The 17,741-nt window shown below is 47.1% G+C and overlaps 1 protein-coding gene across 2 annotated transcripts in view; it reads left to right on the plus strand.

The window, feature by feature from the left end:
• Positions 1–1,354: 1,354 nt before the first annotated feature.
• GNAO1 (G protein subunit alpha o1) overlaps positions 1,355–17,741 on the plus strand; it is a 145,898-nt gene continuing 129,511 nt past the window's right edge. The window contains exons 1-2 of one of the 2 annotated variants that reach the window (XM_069456662.1): positions 1,355–1,630; positions 1,856–1,898. In XM_069456662.1, coding sequence (XP_069312763.1) covers positions 1,513–1,630; positions 1,856–1,898 — 161 coding nt within the window. In that variant the 5' untranslated portion in view covers positions 1,355–1,512. The remainder of the gene's footprint in view (positions 1,631–1,855; positions 1,899–17,741) is intronic. The other variant, XM_069456661.1, reaches the window with a different exon arrangement.

Consider the following 17,741-nt stretch of genomic DNA (forward strand, 5'->3'; position numbering starts at 1 on the left):
GGGGCAGAAGGTCCTGGAGTACAGGCTTTGGCTTTGTCCCAGCCTGCTGCGTACCTCTCCTCACCGCCTCCTCTTTCACATACTAGGTGCTCAATAAATGTGGATGCAGGAAGCGAAAGATCCGAATCTGCCCTTGTGCCTCAGAGGCGAATTACGGGGTGCGCAGGTTTATTCCGACCCGCTGCCTCCTCACGTTTGCTGAGGTAACCTGGCCTCGGCCGCTACGGCCCCAGCAGCCGTAGCCGGAGAAAAGATGGAGAGCAGGCCGGAGAGGAAAACAGGCCGCGCGAGGCGCGAGCCGGGGGGCCCACCTGACTGCCCCGCCGGCCGCCCGGCCCCACGCTCCCAGCGACAAGGAGGCCCGCACAAACTGCGCGCCCGGCAAGCAGCGGGGTGGGGCGCCCCGGCGCGCGCCCGGCCCCAGGCCCCGCCCCCGCCAGCCCCGCACGCGCCCCCCTCAGGGAGCCGCGTTCCGGGAGGGCGCGGGGTGGGGGGGTGGGGGAGGCCGCGCGCGCGCGTGCGCGCCGCGGCCTACTGACGCGAGCCTCGGAGCGCGCGCCTCCCCCGCCCCCAGCCTCCTGGTCCCGGGGGCCCAGCGCGCGGCCCTGCTGACGTCAGCGGGCGGCTAGCGGAGCCGGGTGCGCAGAGCCGCCGGCGCATTCGCGCGCTGCGCTCGCCCCCTCCCCCGCCCGGGCCCCGGCGCGCGCGCGCTCGCTCGCTCGCTCTCCCTTCATTTTTTTTGCCCTCCCTCCCTGCCTGTCTCTCTCTCCCTCTCCCTCGAGCTCCCGGCTGGCCTCGGGTCCCTCACGCTCTCCCTCTCTCCGGTAGGCTCCACCGGGCGATGCGAGTTCTGAGAGACAGCGACGCCGCCTCCCGCTAGAGACCTGCCCCCCGGCCCGGCCCCCTGCCCAGCCCTGCCCAGCGCGCGGGGGTCGGCGAAGGCGCCGCGGACGCACCGACGGCTGAGGACCGGCGATGCACATGCACTAGCAGCACCCCCCAACTCACTCCCTCCACACCCCGCGCCGCCGCCGCCGCCTCCTCCGCCTCCTCCTCCTCCGCCGCCGCCGCCGCCTCCTCCTCCGGCAGCCGCGGCAGAAGGACCCACCCTGCCCCCCACCCCACCCTCCGCCGGCTCCGGCTGTGGCTCCAGCCGCGACTCTTATTTTATTTATTTTGGGTCGTGCACAAGCCTCAGTGCCTGCAGCCCGCGCCGCCTCGGCCCACGGGCGCCTTCTCCCTCAGCTCCGGAGCCTCAGACCCCGGCCGCGCTCGTCTCGACACCCCCAGACTCCCTCCAGCAGCCGCGAGTCTCCGCGGCTGGAATCTTGTTAGTGGCTGTCTTTTTGGGGGCTTCTAGTTTCCCGACATTTTTGTTTCCAGTCAAGGAGAGGATATCGTGATTTTTCCCCCTTTGAGCCCAGGCTCTGCTCTCTGGGGGGGTGGGGGGCGCGCCGAGCCGGGGAGCCGTGCCAGCCGAGTCGTGCGGGCTGTGGCAGGGAAGGGGCCACCATGGGATGTACTCTGAGCGCAGAGGAGAGAGCCGCCCTGGAGCGGAGCAAGGCGATTGAGAAAAACCTCAAAGAGGATGGCATCAGCGCCGCCAAAGACGTGAAATTACTCCTACTGGGTAAGGACCTCGGATGCCACCCCCATTCCAGGACCCCGGCCACCCACACCCCCTGCCACCAGCACCCCCATCCCACCTGCGCCCAGGGAGACCTGGTCCCAGTAGTTGCCACCACCATGTGCCCAGGATCTCCCACCACTTCGCATGCCTTAACCCCCCAACCCCCCCCACCACGTTCCCCTAAGCTGACACTCACCACTTTTTCCCCTGTCTGTGTCCCAACAGGGGCTGGAGAATCAGGAAAAAGCACCATTGTGAAGCAGATGAAGTAAGTCCCTGTGGCATTGGGATTCGTACTTTTATTAAGAATAATTTTAAAAATCATTTTTATTACCTTGCTTACTCCACAGTGCCCTCCAGGCCTGCTTTTTAATTCGTGTGCACACACACACACACACACACACAGCCATGGACTTGGCTCCCCTCCCCCACTCCCTACGTTGGTTTGGGGTCCTCCACCCTAACTCCCAGGGCGGGTGTTTTTTTGGGGAGGGGTGGGGGAGTGCCTATAGTTGTATGAATGACAGTGTCCGCCATATTGATCAGAACATCACACTATTGGCATGATTATGGTCATTACTCTTGCTCATGGAGTATTTTGTGTGTCTCGCTGCCTCCATTTCTGTCTCTCTGTTTCATTCTGTCTCTACTTCTCTCTCCTCCTCCTTCCATGCCCGCCCTCCACCCCCCCCCCCCCCAGTCTGTAATCCCACTTTCCCCTGCTCTTCTCCTGGGGCAGTGATTTTGAACTTGGTTAAAACATGGAGGGAACCCAGCCCTCGATTGGGGTGGAGGATCAAGTGTCTGCTGTTCATGGATTTGGTGCTGAATTGGAGTCTGTGGAATCTACCCCACCCCCCATCCCCCTACCAAAAGAGGGCGAGGGTTAGGGGAGGGGATATGTGTTAGAGGAATGAGGTGGGTTTCCAAGCGGAGGTGACTGGCACAGCTGTATCCAAGGCAAAGGTAGAAGGGGGACGCTGGCTGTGAGGCTGAATGCACGCCCCTTACTGCCCCCAGCCGGCCACTCTCCACCCCCACCCTCCCAGCGTTTGCTCTCCTGACACCAGCAGTTTTCGTTCACTCTGTGGCCTTTATCAATGTATTTATTTACACTCTGCATAGGCCGAGTTCCATGTAATCTGCCCACAATGCGGATTGCAGGCCCACTTGCCGCCGCCCCCTTCTGCCTTAGATATCAGTTTCCCCTCCTAATTAACTGGGGGTGGATTTGAGTGATGGTTGAAAATTAAAACAAAATGAGATATTCTTTCCCTTCCACACTTTCTCAATAAGGCGCCTCGCCCCTCCTTCCCACTGTCAGGCTGGCTTCTTGCCCCATCCACTCAGCAGTTCCTGGTGAGCCCACAGGCAGCTTTGCTTGGGGAGGGGGTTGCCGGCAGGGAAAGGGTACATGCCTTCGGGGCCTCCCGGCCCGGCTGCTTCCGTTGGCCTGTCAGTTCCGGACGGAGGAGTTCGTTAAGAACGTTTAGCGAAGATTTCCACGTCGTTTTGCTGTGACACCTTCGTGCACACACAGCTCCTAATTAGGAGTTGCTGTGCAGTAAACAAAAATGATTATTTTTCAACTTGACAGAATAGCCGAAGTAATTGCATCCCGTAGGAAAACAATGGAAAATAAAAACCCATTTCGTGGGAAGGTGGGTGGGAGACGAAGCATGCTTGCGGTTTCAGAACCAAAATGCGAAAGATCTTGCATGTGTAACAGGCATGACAAGCGGGTTCTAGGCGGCGCCATGATGGTAGGGAGTAGCGACTCGGAGACAATTTCCCCATCTGCTTGACATGTTCTTATTTTTGTTCGAGAGCTCCCTGGGGCTTTCTTCGCAGAGGCCCCTGGGCTCGCCGCACCCCTCTGAGCCACGGGTAATTTGGCTTGGGGCTTCTCTGGAGCTTGTGCAACCCAAATGGATGGGGAGGCGGAGCCTGGGGAATTGCTCTTTGCAACTAGGTGCATGTTGCATCTGCCTGGAGCCCTTGCAGGTCGGTAAATGCAAGCTCCGCCACCCCTTTCTCCCGAGGGAGGACGTTTTAAAACTTCAGAAGTCTGTAATCTGCAGAGTCGGACTCGGAGCCCCGTAGAAGCCCCAGCCACCAGAGCTGGGTGAGGTTTCAGGCGTTGCAAGTGGTGGACAGCGCCCAGCCGAGGCCGGAAAAGTCGATGGGGCTCTGTTCGGCGGCACTCGGCGAGGCTCGGTGCGGCCTGGGCGCGGGCTCGGAGGGATTCGGCAGTGTTCGGAGCGGAGTCGGGGCTCTGGCGGCGAGAGCCGAGCCGCTTCGGAGGAGGCCGAAGGCATTCGGAAGCACTGGGGAGGGTGACGGGAGCGCACAGGAGGGCTTGAAAAGGGGGGACAGGCTAGAATCTACAAATTAACTTTGCATCCGCCAAAGCAACTGCTTTTCCTCAATATGCCCCATAAATTAGGTTGATTTAATAAGAAGTTTAAAAATATATACTGAATCCCCCAAAGGGTGCCTCACCTTTTTTATTCAAAGAGAGCTGAGCTCTCTGAGGAAATAGGTGTGCCACTTTAGAATGAAAATTCCTAATTATGTTCTGGGGCAGGAAATCTTAAATTAAAGCTATATGTAGACTCCCCGAGAATGTCCTATATGTCTTGTATTTGGTTACACTGAGAAGGGGGAAAAATGAAATGTCTGATGTTTGAGATGGTTAATTCAGAAATCAGAGCATTCCCTGTCCCCTCCCCTCACTTCCCCATTTCTCCCCCCACCCCCCACTGGACACCTTTTGGGAGAAAAATGTCAGGCAAAACTGAGATTTTGTAGGTAAAACAATATCCTTTTTTGAAAGCACAATACACCACCTTAGGAAGTAGGCTAGGTTTGCTCAGTAGATCAGTCAGAAAGGTTTCTGGCCCATGTAAATTTTGCTGCAAGTGACCCTGGTATTCTGTTCTCCTGAAGCCTTCATGAATGGCAGCTTCTCCTGTGAGCCCTCCAGCTTGGCTTGAAATAAATCAGATCGGGGCCTTGTGCCAAACTGGATGCAGGACTTGTTTTATTAACCACAAAATGTGGGATTGGTGTTACTGTATCCCTGTGACAAATTTTTTTTGAGTCCTCCCTTGCAGAGATGGTTTTCAAGATCACCACTTAACTGAGAGTTACTTTGAGTCAGGAGAATTGTACCTTGGGTGGGACCAGGCCCAAAAATCTAGAAGGCATTTACAGAAAGTAGTTTCCAACTTCCCTGTGCAATATAATTGGTGACCAATCTATCAGGCCATATGTGTGAGTTAATTAGGATATGGTGTTATATCTCCAGGGCAGATGAAATTAGAGAGTCTTCTGTAGGTGACGCCCTATGATAACTCAGTGATTTCTTAATGGGGTCTGGTGTTTAAGAGCTCAGCCTGATGGATTAAGAGGAAGAATATTGGTATTCAGACACCACCCTTTTATTCAGCATTTCCAGAAGAGCAAAGAGCCTTTCCATTCAGCCCGTATTCTCATCCATGTTGTGATGTGATGATTGGAAGAAGGAATAGGTTTCTGTAAATGCTCATAGTAACTGAAGTTAAAGGACTGGCAGCTGCCACTTAGAACAAAGTGTTAGCACCCTCATCACCTCATCAGCATAGGAACATTGCAGAGAGACTGAATTCTTCTGCTTGATGCATGTTGTAAAGGGAAAGTTGCATCTGTTTAAGAGATGTCACAGATTAGATTATCATTTTAAAAGCCTGATTCTCAGTACTTTTATTAAAGATTTTATTTGAACATAGCTTTTTGGGTTTGTGTGTGTGTGTGTGTGCATATGTATGTGATTGTGAATTAGTGTGTGGGAACTCTGGGTCAGACAATCCAAAACATTTTGGTAGTGAGAAATAAACAGTGATAATTGAGACAGCACAAATATAATTTTACGCATACCGTGAGTAATCAATGAATCTTTTTTTGTGCATGGCATTTTAAATAATTTTGCTTGGTTGGGAGTCGTGACCTCAACTGTGATACAGCATCATCATTTTGTAGTCAGTCAGTAGGACTCCTAGTTATTCAGATTAATCAAAAATTTTAAAGGAAGTGTCAATTTTATTTAATTACCAAACCCTTACCAAAAAAATCTCTTAAGGAGTTATAATTTTATGAGGTATAGAATCAATAGAATATCACTTTAAGTGACTTTCCAGTTCTGAACAAATAGTGACATCTGCATGGGCAGTGTACCTGGTGAAAATGTAAAATGAGCTATGGAGTTTGCCCTTGTTTGAGGTGGTGAATTTTCTATGCTGTCAAGTTCAGGCTATCTGTTTCTGGAGCATTAAGTGGATTTTTTTAAAGAAGACAGTTTGAAGGTGGTGATGAAGCATTGTTTGCTAGCTGGTAGTCTTTACCTAATGGGCACAGTAAAATGGAGCATATTGGATGTGTGTTCATTCCCACAGTACCTACTCAGTGCTATTTTAAAACAAATTTAAGGATTTGCCTGATGAAGACATCATTGCTCATATAAATATTACAGCCCTTACAAGTGGGATGTGATTCCAAAATTCGACCCCACCCTGTCAGTGAAGTCAGTCTTAAAAGGTCACCTGGCTGCCAAAAACCTAGTGGTTTCCTCCTCCCAGCAAACCCTGACTTTGTAATTAGGGTATCTACCATTCGGTTGGGTTCAGGGCTGCATTTTTTCGGCACACTGCTGTTCAGGACCTACTAACTGGCAGGCATTAATGGAGATGAATAGCAATTTGCAGCCATTACTCCGTGAAAGTGCAGCCATCTAAAAGGGCGTTTCCCACACGTGCCCAAAGGGTCCCCTGTTGGGCTCCCGTTCCACCGAGAGCTGCTCTTCTAGATTTGTGGACTTACTACTTCTGCGATCATCTGATCATCTCGTTGGCTGCTTTGCCCCCTCCCTTCCTCCTGTCTTTATGTTTATTCAAATGGATGCACCTTGCTCTCTGGAGACAGTGAGAGCGTGAACAGAATGTCAGATCAAGTGGCAGATGAGATCTCCTTTGCTGATGGATGGTGCGCTTTCCCTCCTTACTGTTCACTGAGCTGTAAATACCAGCAGACCTTCCTGCCAGAAGAGTAGCAAACAGTCCACCTGATCTCCTCAGGAATCAGCTGTGGAATTCTTGAATCTCAGTTACCCACTGGATTCTGAAATGGAGCCTGTATGCTTGTTGGAAAAGGTTGTTGCCAATTAGAGTAAATGGATGATGCTTCATGCAGATTGACATGGCTGGAAAGGAATGCAGATTTTTTGTTCTATATGTATGGTGCTGGATTAGGCTTACAATGCCCAGAGTCAGAGCACTGTCTTGTTTCTTTTAGCGTATGCAACTCCCAGATTATAGTGTGCTTCTTACCATGCCACATCTGCTAAAGATAGGACAAGATCACTCATGGTTGTCAGCCGCTCGTGGTACCCTATCTCTGTTAACACTAGAGATTTAATGGGAGTAGAATGAGGTCCTATTTTTCTGGTATGTACTCAACCCATCTGGACGCTGGGACTTGATACTGTGTCTCCCAAAGTGTTTTCATTCTCATTTCTTATGAAGCCAGATAACCATTATCACAAGAACACTTCTTGATCTAAAAGACAGCAAACAGCAGATGAAGAAGATGATTCCAAACTGAAAAAAACATTTTGGAAAGGGTTACCTTAAAAATTGACACTAGCAAAGAACAACTTTTAACTTTGAAAAAAGAAAAAATGTGTATGTTTGTACAAACGGATTTAAAAATGCTTGGTTTTAAAAATAACAGATGTATGAGAAGGGCACTTCACTTACTTTCTTATTGATTGTGTCATCATAAAAAGCTTGAAGGTACTCGAATTTACTCCATTCTATGATTTTGTTTAAATTTGTATCATATTCTTATTTTATTCCATCCCTCTCATTCGCACACAGTACTGGTAGAAAGGAAACCATCCAACGAATCAGTGATTAGCATACGCGGAAAGGAGAGGAAAGAACCTGTTAACTGGTTCAGAGAAATAGGTAGTTTGTGATTTAGAGGAGCAGTTCAGCATGCTTCTCTAAAATTGAGAGGTGTTTGAGAACGTAAACTCTGCAAACAGGCTGCCTGGCTTCAAATCTTGGCTTTACCACTAGCTAGATGTGTGACCTTATATAAGTTATGCCACTTTTGGTGCCTCAGTTTCCTTGCCTGTAAAATGGGACTGATAAATAAAAATAACTACCTCATAGGGTTGTTGTGAGCATGAAATGAGTTTAACATATGAAATGCACTTATGACGGTGTCTAGAACATGGAAATCATTATACAAATGTTAGCTCTAGTTTTTATTCCTTTGATTGATTAGTGGTTGTTTCCTTCGCATGTGGAGTTCTCTTGTCAAGGATGTGGGACTTAACCACCCTGAGAACCAGAGGGGGGCACAGTGGTTCATGCTCATGGCTTCTTCCCCTTGCCTGCTCTGCAGCACCAGTTACATAACAAACTGTGTTGTCATAACTGATGTGACATTTTTGATGGCGCAGCTGCTTCAGCCCAAGAGGCTGGAGTGATATTACAAAGAGTGCGAAGGAGCACTGAACCAGGAGTCCAGACCAGTAGCTCTACCTCTGCCCCTGAGGGCTTACTTTCCTAAAAGAGCTGGATCAGGGATGCCCCAAGCTCCCTTCTTGTTCTAAACGGTCTGAAATTGGGAACTCCCTTTGTTTTCAGGGTCTTGAGATTCTAAATATTAATATAAAAGCATCAATTATAGTTCTATCCCATGGGGGGTATGGGGTGCCCATGAAAGTTAATTTTAAGGCTAAGATAATTGCACAGTAGCAACCTTCACCACAAAGTTTTGTCAGCCAGGAAATTTGTACTTCTGAGGGGCATTTTGAGAAAACCACCACTAACCAAACCCTTCATGCAGACGTGGTTCTCAAGCCAAAGAGGAGGATCTGAAAGTATCCTGTTAGTTAGAAACAGGATGTTTCTGGGAGGAGAGAGGCAGTGATGTTGGAGAGAGAAGTGGTTACTCTGTGGCTTCCAGGATGCTCAGAAGTGGAGACAGTCCTGGCATCCACTGGGGATGGCTGCATGCGAAGGAACTTGCCTGGGCCAAGGTGCCTAAGACCCAGGGAGTGGGGAGATTTGCAGACTAGTAAAAGGGAAGGATCAGGAGAATTGCGTTTTACTTTTGACTCACTCTCTAATTTGAATTTGGGCAGATCATCTGGTCCCTCTGGGCCTTAGTTTGTTCATCTCTTAACTCAAATGTGGGGCTTTTACCATAGAACTTCTCAGGCCTTTTTCAGGTTTCCAGTTCTAAGATACAGTAAATGCAAAGAGAAACCTAGAAGCCTGAAATGCAGTGGGGAATAGTGGGAGTATTTACCACCCACAGCTTTTATCTGCTGAGCCATCTTTAGTTCTAATTTTCTTTACAGAGAAGAGGAAAAACATTGTGCTTTTCATAGCACCAAAAAATTAAGTAAAATAAAATCCTGTAAGGCTAACAGTCAGTGCCCTGAATTTGTCCCCCTGCTCCTTTGATGTGTCAGCCATCTTAGAAGCAAGCAGAATGGAGAAAAGAGAAAGGGCATATGATATATAAGAATAAGGCTCCATGGCCTAGGATTTACCCTGGATTCTCTTTCTATGTTAAGTCTTAGCCAAACAGATGGGTTTTTTTTTGTGGAAAATTGTTACTTATGGGACTAGCTTCCTCATGCTTTAAAATTGACCCTGGGTGGCCTGCTCCCAGGGTCTCAGAGCGCTAATGCATATTACGAATTGTAAATTAATTAGGTGTTTATGTGTATGTATCTTTTGCTAGTCTGAGTTCCCCTTCCCCACCAAAAAGTAAGGATGGTGACTTATTGTTGCTCATAGTGCAGCATGGAGCCTAATGCCTGGCCCAAAGGAGGTGCTTAATATGTATAAGTTGAAGAAAACAGAGAAAGAAATGAGGTACACAAGGAATGCACCTTATTATCCTACATAAGCTAGAATAATAATATTGAAAGCTTTTGATGGCCGTGGGCTGTGTTCATCATTTTCAATCCATTATCCTCATCTGTTTTTTTTTTTTTTACATCAACCTATGAGGAAATATAGTCATCAATTCTATCTTACAAATGAGGAAGTGAGGCTCAAAGAAGTTAGGTGGCTTGCGCAAGGCCACACAATTTCGTGAGTGACTTGTCTAATTCCAAAACCTATGTTCTTCCCATTGTAAGCCACACCATTCTTACTGGACCACAACCAGTGTGGTCAACAGAGAGCTGGCAGTCTGGGACTCTGTATCCTTTAGTAAATGGGATGGTCCCAGCCTTGGTTGAGATTGGTGGCTGTAAGAACAGCAAGTGCCTGATTGGTGCTGGGTTCCTTCTGGAGGTGATGGTCACCATGTACCACATTGATTTGGATACCATGTGTTCCCTAGCAACCATCTGGACAGTCCCTGAAGTCGTTTTCCATTCGTACCTGAGAAATGGGGGCCATTTTCAGTTGCAACAGCGAGAAGTTGCTGCTGAAAGCTCTGGCTTTGGTGGAGGCGGGTGTCTTGAAGACGACTAGGGAAAAACAGGATAGAAGGAGATCCACCTATCCATCTATCCATAAGCATTGATGAGTGCCTACTTTGTGCTAGGCATACACATGGAGGTAGAGAGGAAAGTCTCAGTCTCTACTCTTGAGGAACTCATAATTTAAAGGGAACTACCTGCAAAAGACTCTTGCACTTGGGGGCAGGAAGTGCCGTGATGTTTGTATGCATAGTATGCTATGGGAGAACAGAGGGCACCTTCTCTATGCAGGAAGTTCAGGGAAGTCAGTCGAGAGAAAGTGGCACGTGGGCTAAATCTTAAAAGCAAGTGGTAGTTAGCCAGGTAGAAAAAAAAATGCCAGGCAGAGGAGCCAGCATGTGCAAAGGCACTAAGATATGTCAATCCATAGAATATGCTAGTAATGTAAATTAATTTGGTTTGACTAGAGCAAAATATGTAAAGGAGTGCTAAAAAATGAGGGACGAAAGATGAGACAGAAACCAGATTGTGAAGGGCCTTATCTGTTGTGCTGAGGACTTTGGATTTTATTCTGAGGATAACAAGATGCCACCAGAGGCTTCTAAAGAAATGGGTGGCGGGATCAATTTGCTCTGTAGAAAGATCACCTCCATGGACTAGAGGGAGTCAGGTTGGGAGATTGGGAGACCAGATGGAAAGTTATTCTGTGATTCAAGAGCTAAATTAAAGCAGTGGTAGTGTGGGTGGGAAAAGGAAACAGATTCAAGAGATGTTTGGGCAGTGGAATAATTGAACTTATTTGGTGATCAGTTGCAAGAGCATTGAGGAGGAGATAAACTTTAGGGAGCATAGGCAAGAATGAGTCCAGGAGTCCTGGTTTGGGCCAGGTGGATGGTAATACCATTCTCTGAGATGGAAAAATGCAAGAAGAAGAGGGAAAACTTGGGGAAATAAATAATAAGTTCATTTGGCCATGTTGATTCTTATGAATCATATGAGTGGATATCCATGGTAGTGGATTAGGAGACACGACACATCTGGGGAGAAGGGTCAATTTGGAATTCTGTGGTGCTTGTGGGCAGTGAGAGCCATAGAAGTTGGTAACCTCACCAGGTTGAGTGAGGAGGGAAGAGAAGGCAGAAGATGCAACCTCCCACACACCTATCCCTCCCCCAGCTCCAGGAAACTGAGAAGGGGTGATCTGAGAGATGGAAAAGAAAACTGAAGGCAGAGCAGCATCATGAAAGCCAAGGAAGGAAAGGATTTCAAGAAGCTTGGCTCCGCGCAGTGGCTCACGCCTGGAATCCTAACACTCTGAGAGGCTGAGGCAGGAGGATGGCTTGAGGTCAGGAGTTTGAGACTAGCTGAGTAAGAGCAAGACCCTGTTTGTGCTAAAAATAGAAAAAAATTAGCCAGGCATGGTGACACATGCCTGTAGTCCCAGCTACTTGGTAGGCTGAGGCAGTAGGATTGCTTGAGCCCAGGAATTTGAGGTTGCAGTGAGCTATGATGATGCCGCCACACTCAGAGAGAGAACCCGTCTGAAAAAAAAAAAAAAAAAAAAAAATGGCAAAGAAGTGGTTGAATCAGATATTGCAGTAATCAGATAAGGTGAAGACTGGCAGGTGTCCCTTGGGTCTGGCAATTTGTTGGTGACCTTGGCAAGAGCAATTTTAGTGGAATGGTGAGAGAAAAGCCAAATTGCAGTGGGAATTAAGAAGTGCATGGTATTAGGGAAGTCAGTCAAGGCCATGAATGGAGACCCTCCCGCCTCCACCCTGAAAAGACACTGTGGACTATAGAAGGGGAGGGAAGACAAGTAGGGAAAGAAAGGAGGTACGGGGTCCAGGAAGGCTTTATTTTTATTGTTCATTTGGCTAACATGGAAGGACTTGGATCCACTGAGAAGCTGTAAAGAAAGTTGAAAAGAAAGAAGGAAAAGTTGAAGGTATAGGGAAGAGGAAGTGGTAAGGACCAGAGCCCCTACAAGGATGGGCAGCTTGATCTTGACATGAATCTCCTTCCTTGAGACGGACAGGAGAGTATCTCCTTCCTTGAGACGGACAGGAGAGTAGTAATGATGCAGAGTATGCAAAGAAATTTAGGAATAGAATGGTAGGGACAGAAACTGAGGGAGCTCCTGCCTTAGCACTTATTTTTCTCTCTGGAGTGAGAAGAATTCAAAAGCAGCTGTGCTCATTTACTGGAACACCAAAGACTGGTGACATTTATTCTATTCAAACCACTCATTTATTCATTTATCTAATATTCATCTAGCACCTGCTGTATGTTAGACACTATTCTAGGTGTTTAGAGATGCAGTGATGAACAAGTCAAGTCCTAGGGAAATCAGGCAATAACTCATAAACAAACAATTGGGCACAGTAGGGGGTGGGGAACCTGCAGCCTTGGAGCCACATGTGGCCTCCTGGATCCTTGAGTGTGGACTTTTGACGGAATCCAAATTTTACAGAACACATCCTTTTAATAAGGATACCGTTGTTCAGAGGACACCATTGTTTTACTGTGCCCAGCTTCACTCATCCCAGGCTGTTCCAGTGGGGCTTCCTGTCACTGCCCTCTGCTGCTTGAAGCTAGAAGTGGGCGCATGACTCAGACCTCACCATTCACAAAATCCCATTCACCTGGCCACGGGGATTGGCCCCAGGAATAGACAGGTGACTCAAGATAGGCCAATCATAGTCCTTCCCTGGAATTTAAGAGTTACTACGAGAAAGAAGCTCTTCATCTGAGATCCCAGCAGCGTCCTCACTGGGCTGGAATGATGAAAGCCTGGAGCTGTCTGTGGCCATGTTTCCACATCTGCATTATCCTCCGCAAGGAGGAAACTTGCTTATCGTGGAAGAGACTGAGGCTTTGAGAGATGAGGGGACAGGGAGGGAATGGGGAGAAGAGAGAGAGGAAGCCAGAAAGACATCTCATGATATTAATGGAATCTCTGAAGCTGACTCTATGGACCTGACAGTTACATGAACCAATAATCTCTTCTTTTACACAGACTAGTTTGAGCTGGGATTCTGTCCATTACCACTAAAATCATGCTGATGAGAAGGTTAAGGCCTTCCAGGAAGAAAAACTAGTATGAACTAAAACCCAAAAGCAGGACTCGCAACATGCAGGGCACCCTCAGGGAGTCGTGGGCAGCCTCATGTGACAGAAGAGTTGTGGTTTGTGGGAATATGAGAGAAGCGATTGGAAAGGAAGAGTGAGGCCAGAATGTAGGGACCCTGCTCATTTTGCAGAGGGGTACATGCTTAGAATGCAGTAGGGTGTCAAGTCGGGAGAGCCTGACAGTGGGAGGCCAGAGATGAGGCTTAGGAGCAGATTTTTGTAGTCTGAACTAGAGAATTGGTGGGAAAGGCAATGAGGAGTTGGTTGAGGGAGAGAGTTTGGAGGCAGGATAGATGACACCTGGTGTCTGATTGAATATGGGGAGAAGAGAGTAGTTCAGAGAAGTCCTCCAGCTTTGACCCTGTATGATGGAGTCTAGCTGTGCCACCAAGTTAGGAAGCATAGGAGCAGGGAACGAGAGAGCAGGGGAAGATGGCAAGTCAAACCACAAGCATGACTTTCAGGTCCTTATAGGATAACTTTTTGGAAATGTTCAGCAGGTTGCTTGGGAGGTAGTTCTGGCATTTAGAAGAGAGGTCTGGGCTAGAAGGAGAATTGAGCTCAGCTGCCCTTCAGGGTAGTGCTGTGCGAGTGCATGTGATGCCCCTGGGTGAGTGTGCAGATGGATAGCAGAGAGAGGGTCCAGGCAAGGGGACCATCATTGTGGAAATGAAGGAGGGAACCTTCCATAAATAGACCCACAGGTAGCTCCAACTGCCAAAAGGGCCCGGGGGTCAGAGGAGCAGGAGGAAATCCCAGAGCACCCTGCCACAGTGAAACAGGAAGGGAATGTGCTTCAGGAAGTTGTGGGTGATGAGCAAGGGTTCTGTTCCATGGCATTGGCAAGTTAGATAAGGACTGAGAAAAGACCATTGGATTTGGTGATTGAAGCTATTGTGGGCCTTGAAAGAGCAGTTTCGTTGGAGGCAAAGGGCTAATAGCCAAACTCAGGAAAACATGATGGTGGAAATAAGACTGGACTAGGAGCCAGGAAACCCAAGTTCTCATCCCAGCTCTGGCCCTATATAGTTTGGTGGTCCCAGGCAAGTTCCTTAACTTCTGTAGGACTTAGTATCCTACATACAAAATTCAGAAACTGGACTGCATGATCTATAAGCTTCTCCTCAAGTCTTGAGTTCATAATTTATATCTTGCTGTCCAGCAAACAGATGTTCTTGTGGCAAAGGAATTCCCCTTCTTCTCCCTTGGCCACCCCCAACTGACATAATAAATTATAACAAAATTAAGCTTTCAGAACTCTAGTGCTAATTGAGAAAGAAAACTGGGACATCAGCTCAGGGAATTGTGGCCACCAGTGCATGTTGTGTCCACGTGTACTCTCCACTGAGAATGCCCTGAGAGGTAGGATTTGTCTCATAATACTGTCAGGGTTGCAAGCCCAAGGTGGTGTGCTGCTCTTCCACAGGGAGGAGTGCCGAAGATGGTTCCAGAGTGCAAAGACAAAACAACCCCTGGGTGTCTCCCTCTCTGAATTCACGTGGAAAGGAGCAGAAAGGCTTGTGAGCCTGAACTGGCTGTGGGTGGGGTGGGGGACAGGTCCAGTCACGGCAGGCAAAGAGCTGGAGGTACCCATGCTTTGGGAGATGGACAAGCCTGAGGGCACCAGTGGGCAAGGGCAGGAGCTGCACCCGCTCTGTTTCCCAGGTACTCTTTGGCTCATTGGTGGGGGACTTTGGGGAAGGGATGATAGAGTGGCAGTGGGGAGAACCTAGTCTGATTTGTGACCATTCTTCCTGCTCTTTTTTTCCCCGTGTGCCTATTTCTTCTTTCCTTAGAATTTCAACCACTTGGACCCTGCTGTTCCCTAACTTCTTTGGCACTCGTTTGTTCATTCTGTGAATACCACTGGAAGACCAGCCAGCCATGTTTTGGCACTTTCCGAGTTTCTAGGAATAGAGCCCTTAATAAGATAGACAAGCTCCCTGCCCTCAAAGACCTTCCAGTTTTAGAGAAGGGAGATAGTAAACAAATAAATGAAAGCAAGGTCATTTAGTATAGTGATAAGTGTTCTAAAGGAGATCATGATGAAATAATGGAGAGTGGTTGGGGGAGATGAGGTGTAAGAAAGCAGGTCAGGAAAGATCTGAGGAAGAGGGAACAGCAGATGCAAAGGCCTTGAGGCAGAAATGAGCAAAAGAAGGCCCGTGGGGCTGGACCAGAGGGAAGGAAAAGTGGCACAAAATGAAGTTAAAGAGGCCTGTAGGAGTCAACATGCAGGGCCTGGTGGCCATGGAGAGAGATTTGGGTTTCGTTCTGAATGCCATGAGGAGTTGACAACTTGACCTGACTGACACATTGAAAAGATCCCTCTGCATCCTGGAAAAGGCAAAACCATAGGGACAGATGTTACATCAGTAGTTTTGGGAGGGGGGACAGTGAGGAGGAGGGAGGGATTGACTTACAAAGGGGTACAAGGGAACTTTTGTGGATGGTGGAAATATTCTCTCTTCATTGTGGTGGTGGTGGTTATACCACTGTGTGTGTTTATCAAAACTCGTCAACTGTATACCTAAAAGGAAAATTTTACTGTAAGTAAATTATACTTCAATACGCCTGACTTATAAAATACACGTTTTTTAATCAAAAAAAGAATTGCAGGAAGCCTTAACAAAATCCCTCTGGCTACCACGTGGAGGGTGGATGGCAGGGAGCAAGCCTGGGGACAAAAGACCCTTCCACAGTCCAAGCTGTACATCGGCCACTGGATGCTGTTTTACAAGTTAGCTGTTCTTACAATTCTGTGCTGTTCCTGGTGGCTTCCTTAAACCAGTTTATTGATGTGTATTCCTAGTTTTCCTGTTTACATAGCTTTCTTTCACAACTGGTTTGAAACTTCAGTGTGGATAGAAACTATCTGATTCTTTTCTGGGGGCCCATGGATGCTTATTACATATTATTTTCCTTACATTTGAATGGTGCTTTAAAGTTTACAAGCACATTCAGTATCTCCTTTGAGCTTTACAATAATCTTGTCAGGCTGCACAGACATTACTATATCTCCATTTTATAGATGAAGAAACTGAGGTGCAAAGAAGTTAGTATAACAGCATCAAAGAAGGATGAACTTTGGATATCTTGGCTTTGCCATTTGTTGGCTATTGGTGTGATGTGGGGGAAAATTATTGTTTCTGAACCTCAGTTTCTTAATTGTTAACAAGAGACAAAAAATAAACATATTGCAGGTACACTACAAGGGTTAAATGAGGTAACACAGCCAAAAGCACATAGCACATAATGGAAATTCACTAATGGTAGCTATATGTATCATTTTTACTGTCAGAGAAAAAATGATTTATTCAGGGCCATGGGGCAAGTACATGGTGGAACTAGATCCCACCTTTTCTAATTCTAGGTGTGTTGGGAAAGGCAGAGATGCCTTAATAAAGCATTAATAAGCCTTACAGCCAGGCGAGAGGTAGAGGATGCTGAGGGAGCTCCTACCTTCATGTGGGGTCTGGGAAGACTTCCTGGAGGAGATAACATTGAAACTGTCTTTAAAATTTTTTTTTGTTTTCACATAGATCAATATATATGCAAAGTGTGCAGTAAAACATGTTTTACAAGTGTTTAAAAAAGCAAGCACTCAGGTAACCATTGGTAGGTTAAAAAAGTAGGACCTTGCTAGCACCCAAGAATGTCCTAAATATCCCTTCCTGTTCACAGCTCCCTGTCTCACTCCCCACTACCTTAACTTTCATGGTGTTTCCTTGCCTTTCTTTAGCGTTTACCACCAATGTGTGCATCCTCTAATCATATAGTCTAGTTTTGCCTGGTTTTGATATAATTGGAGTCATACCAATTGTATCTTGTCTCTTTCCTTCAACATTATGTTTATAATATTCATCCAAGTTGTTGTATATAGCTGAAGTTTGTTCATTTTCATTGCTATGTAGTATTCTATGACATTCATTTTATGAATATTTAAAATTTTTCTATGTAGCATTCATAAATATTTGTTAATGTCTATGAATATATGATATATTATTCATTTTAATGCTATATAGTATTCATTGTGATATACCAGCTATGACTATACTGCACTTTATTTATCCATTCTACTATTGATGTAGCCTTGAGTCATTTTGAGTTTGAGGCAGTTATGAAAGATGTTGCTCTAAATGTGTGTGTGTGTGTGTGTGTGTGTGTGTGTGTGTGTCTGTATTCTGGGGCACATGCATTTGTGAAGGATTCTTTGAAGTAGAATTGCTGGGAATCTTTGACTGCATTCCATAATGTACAATGTTTTCCAAAGTGGTAATCCCATTTTACGCTCACACTAGGAAAGAGAATTCTTGTTGTTCCAAATCCTTGTCAATATTTAGTATTGTCAGACCTTTTCATTTTTACCAAACTGATAGGTGTATCTCACTGTGGTTTTACATTGCATATTCTAGATTCCTAAGGAGGTTGAACAGATTTTCATATATTTATTGGACAGTTGGATTTCCTTTTTTGTGAAGCACTTGT

The sequence above is a fragment of the Eulemur rufifrons genome, chromosome 23 (genome assembly GCF_041146395.1).
Source record: "Eulemur rufifrons isolate Redbay chromosome 23, OSU_ERuf_1, whole genome shotgun sequence".
NCBI lineage: Eukaryota > Metazoa > Chordata > Mammalia > Primates > Lemuridae > Eulemur > Eulemur rufifrons.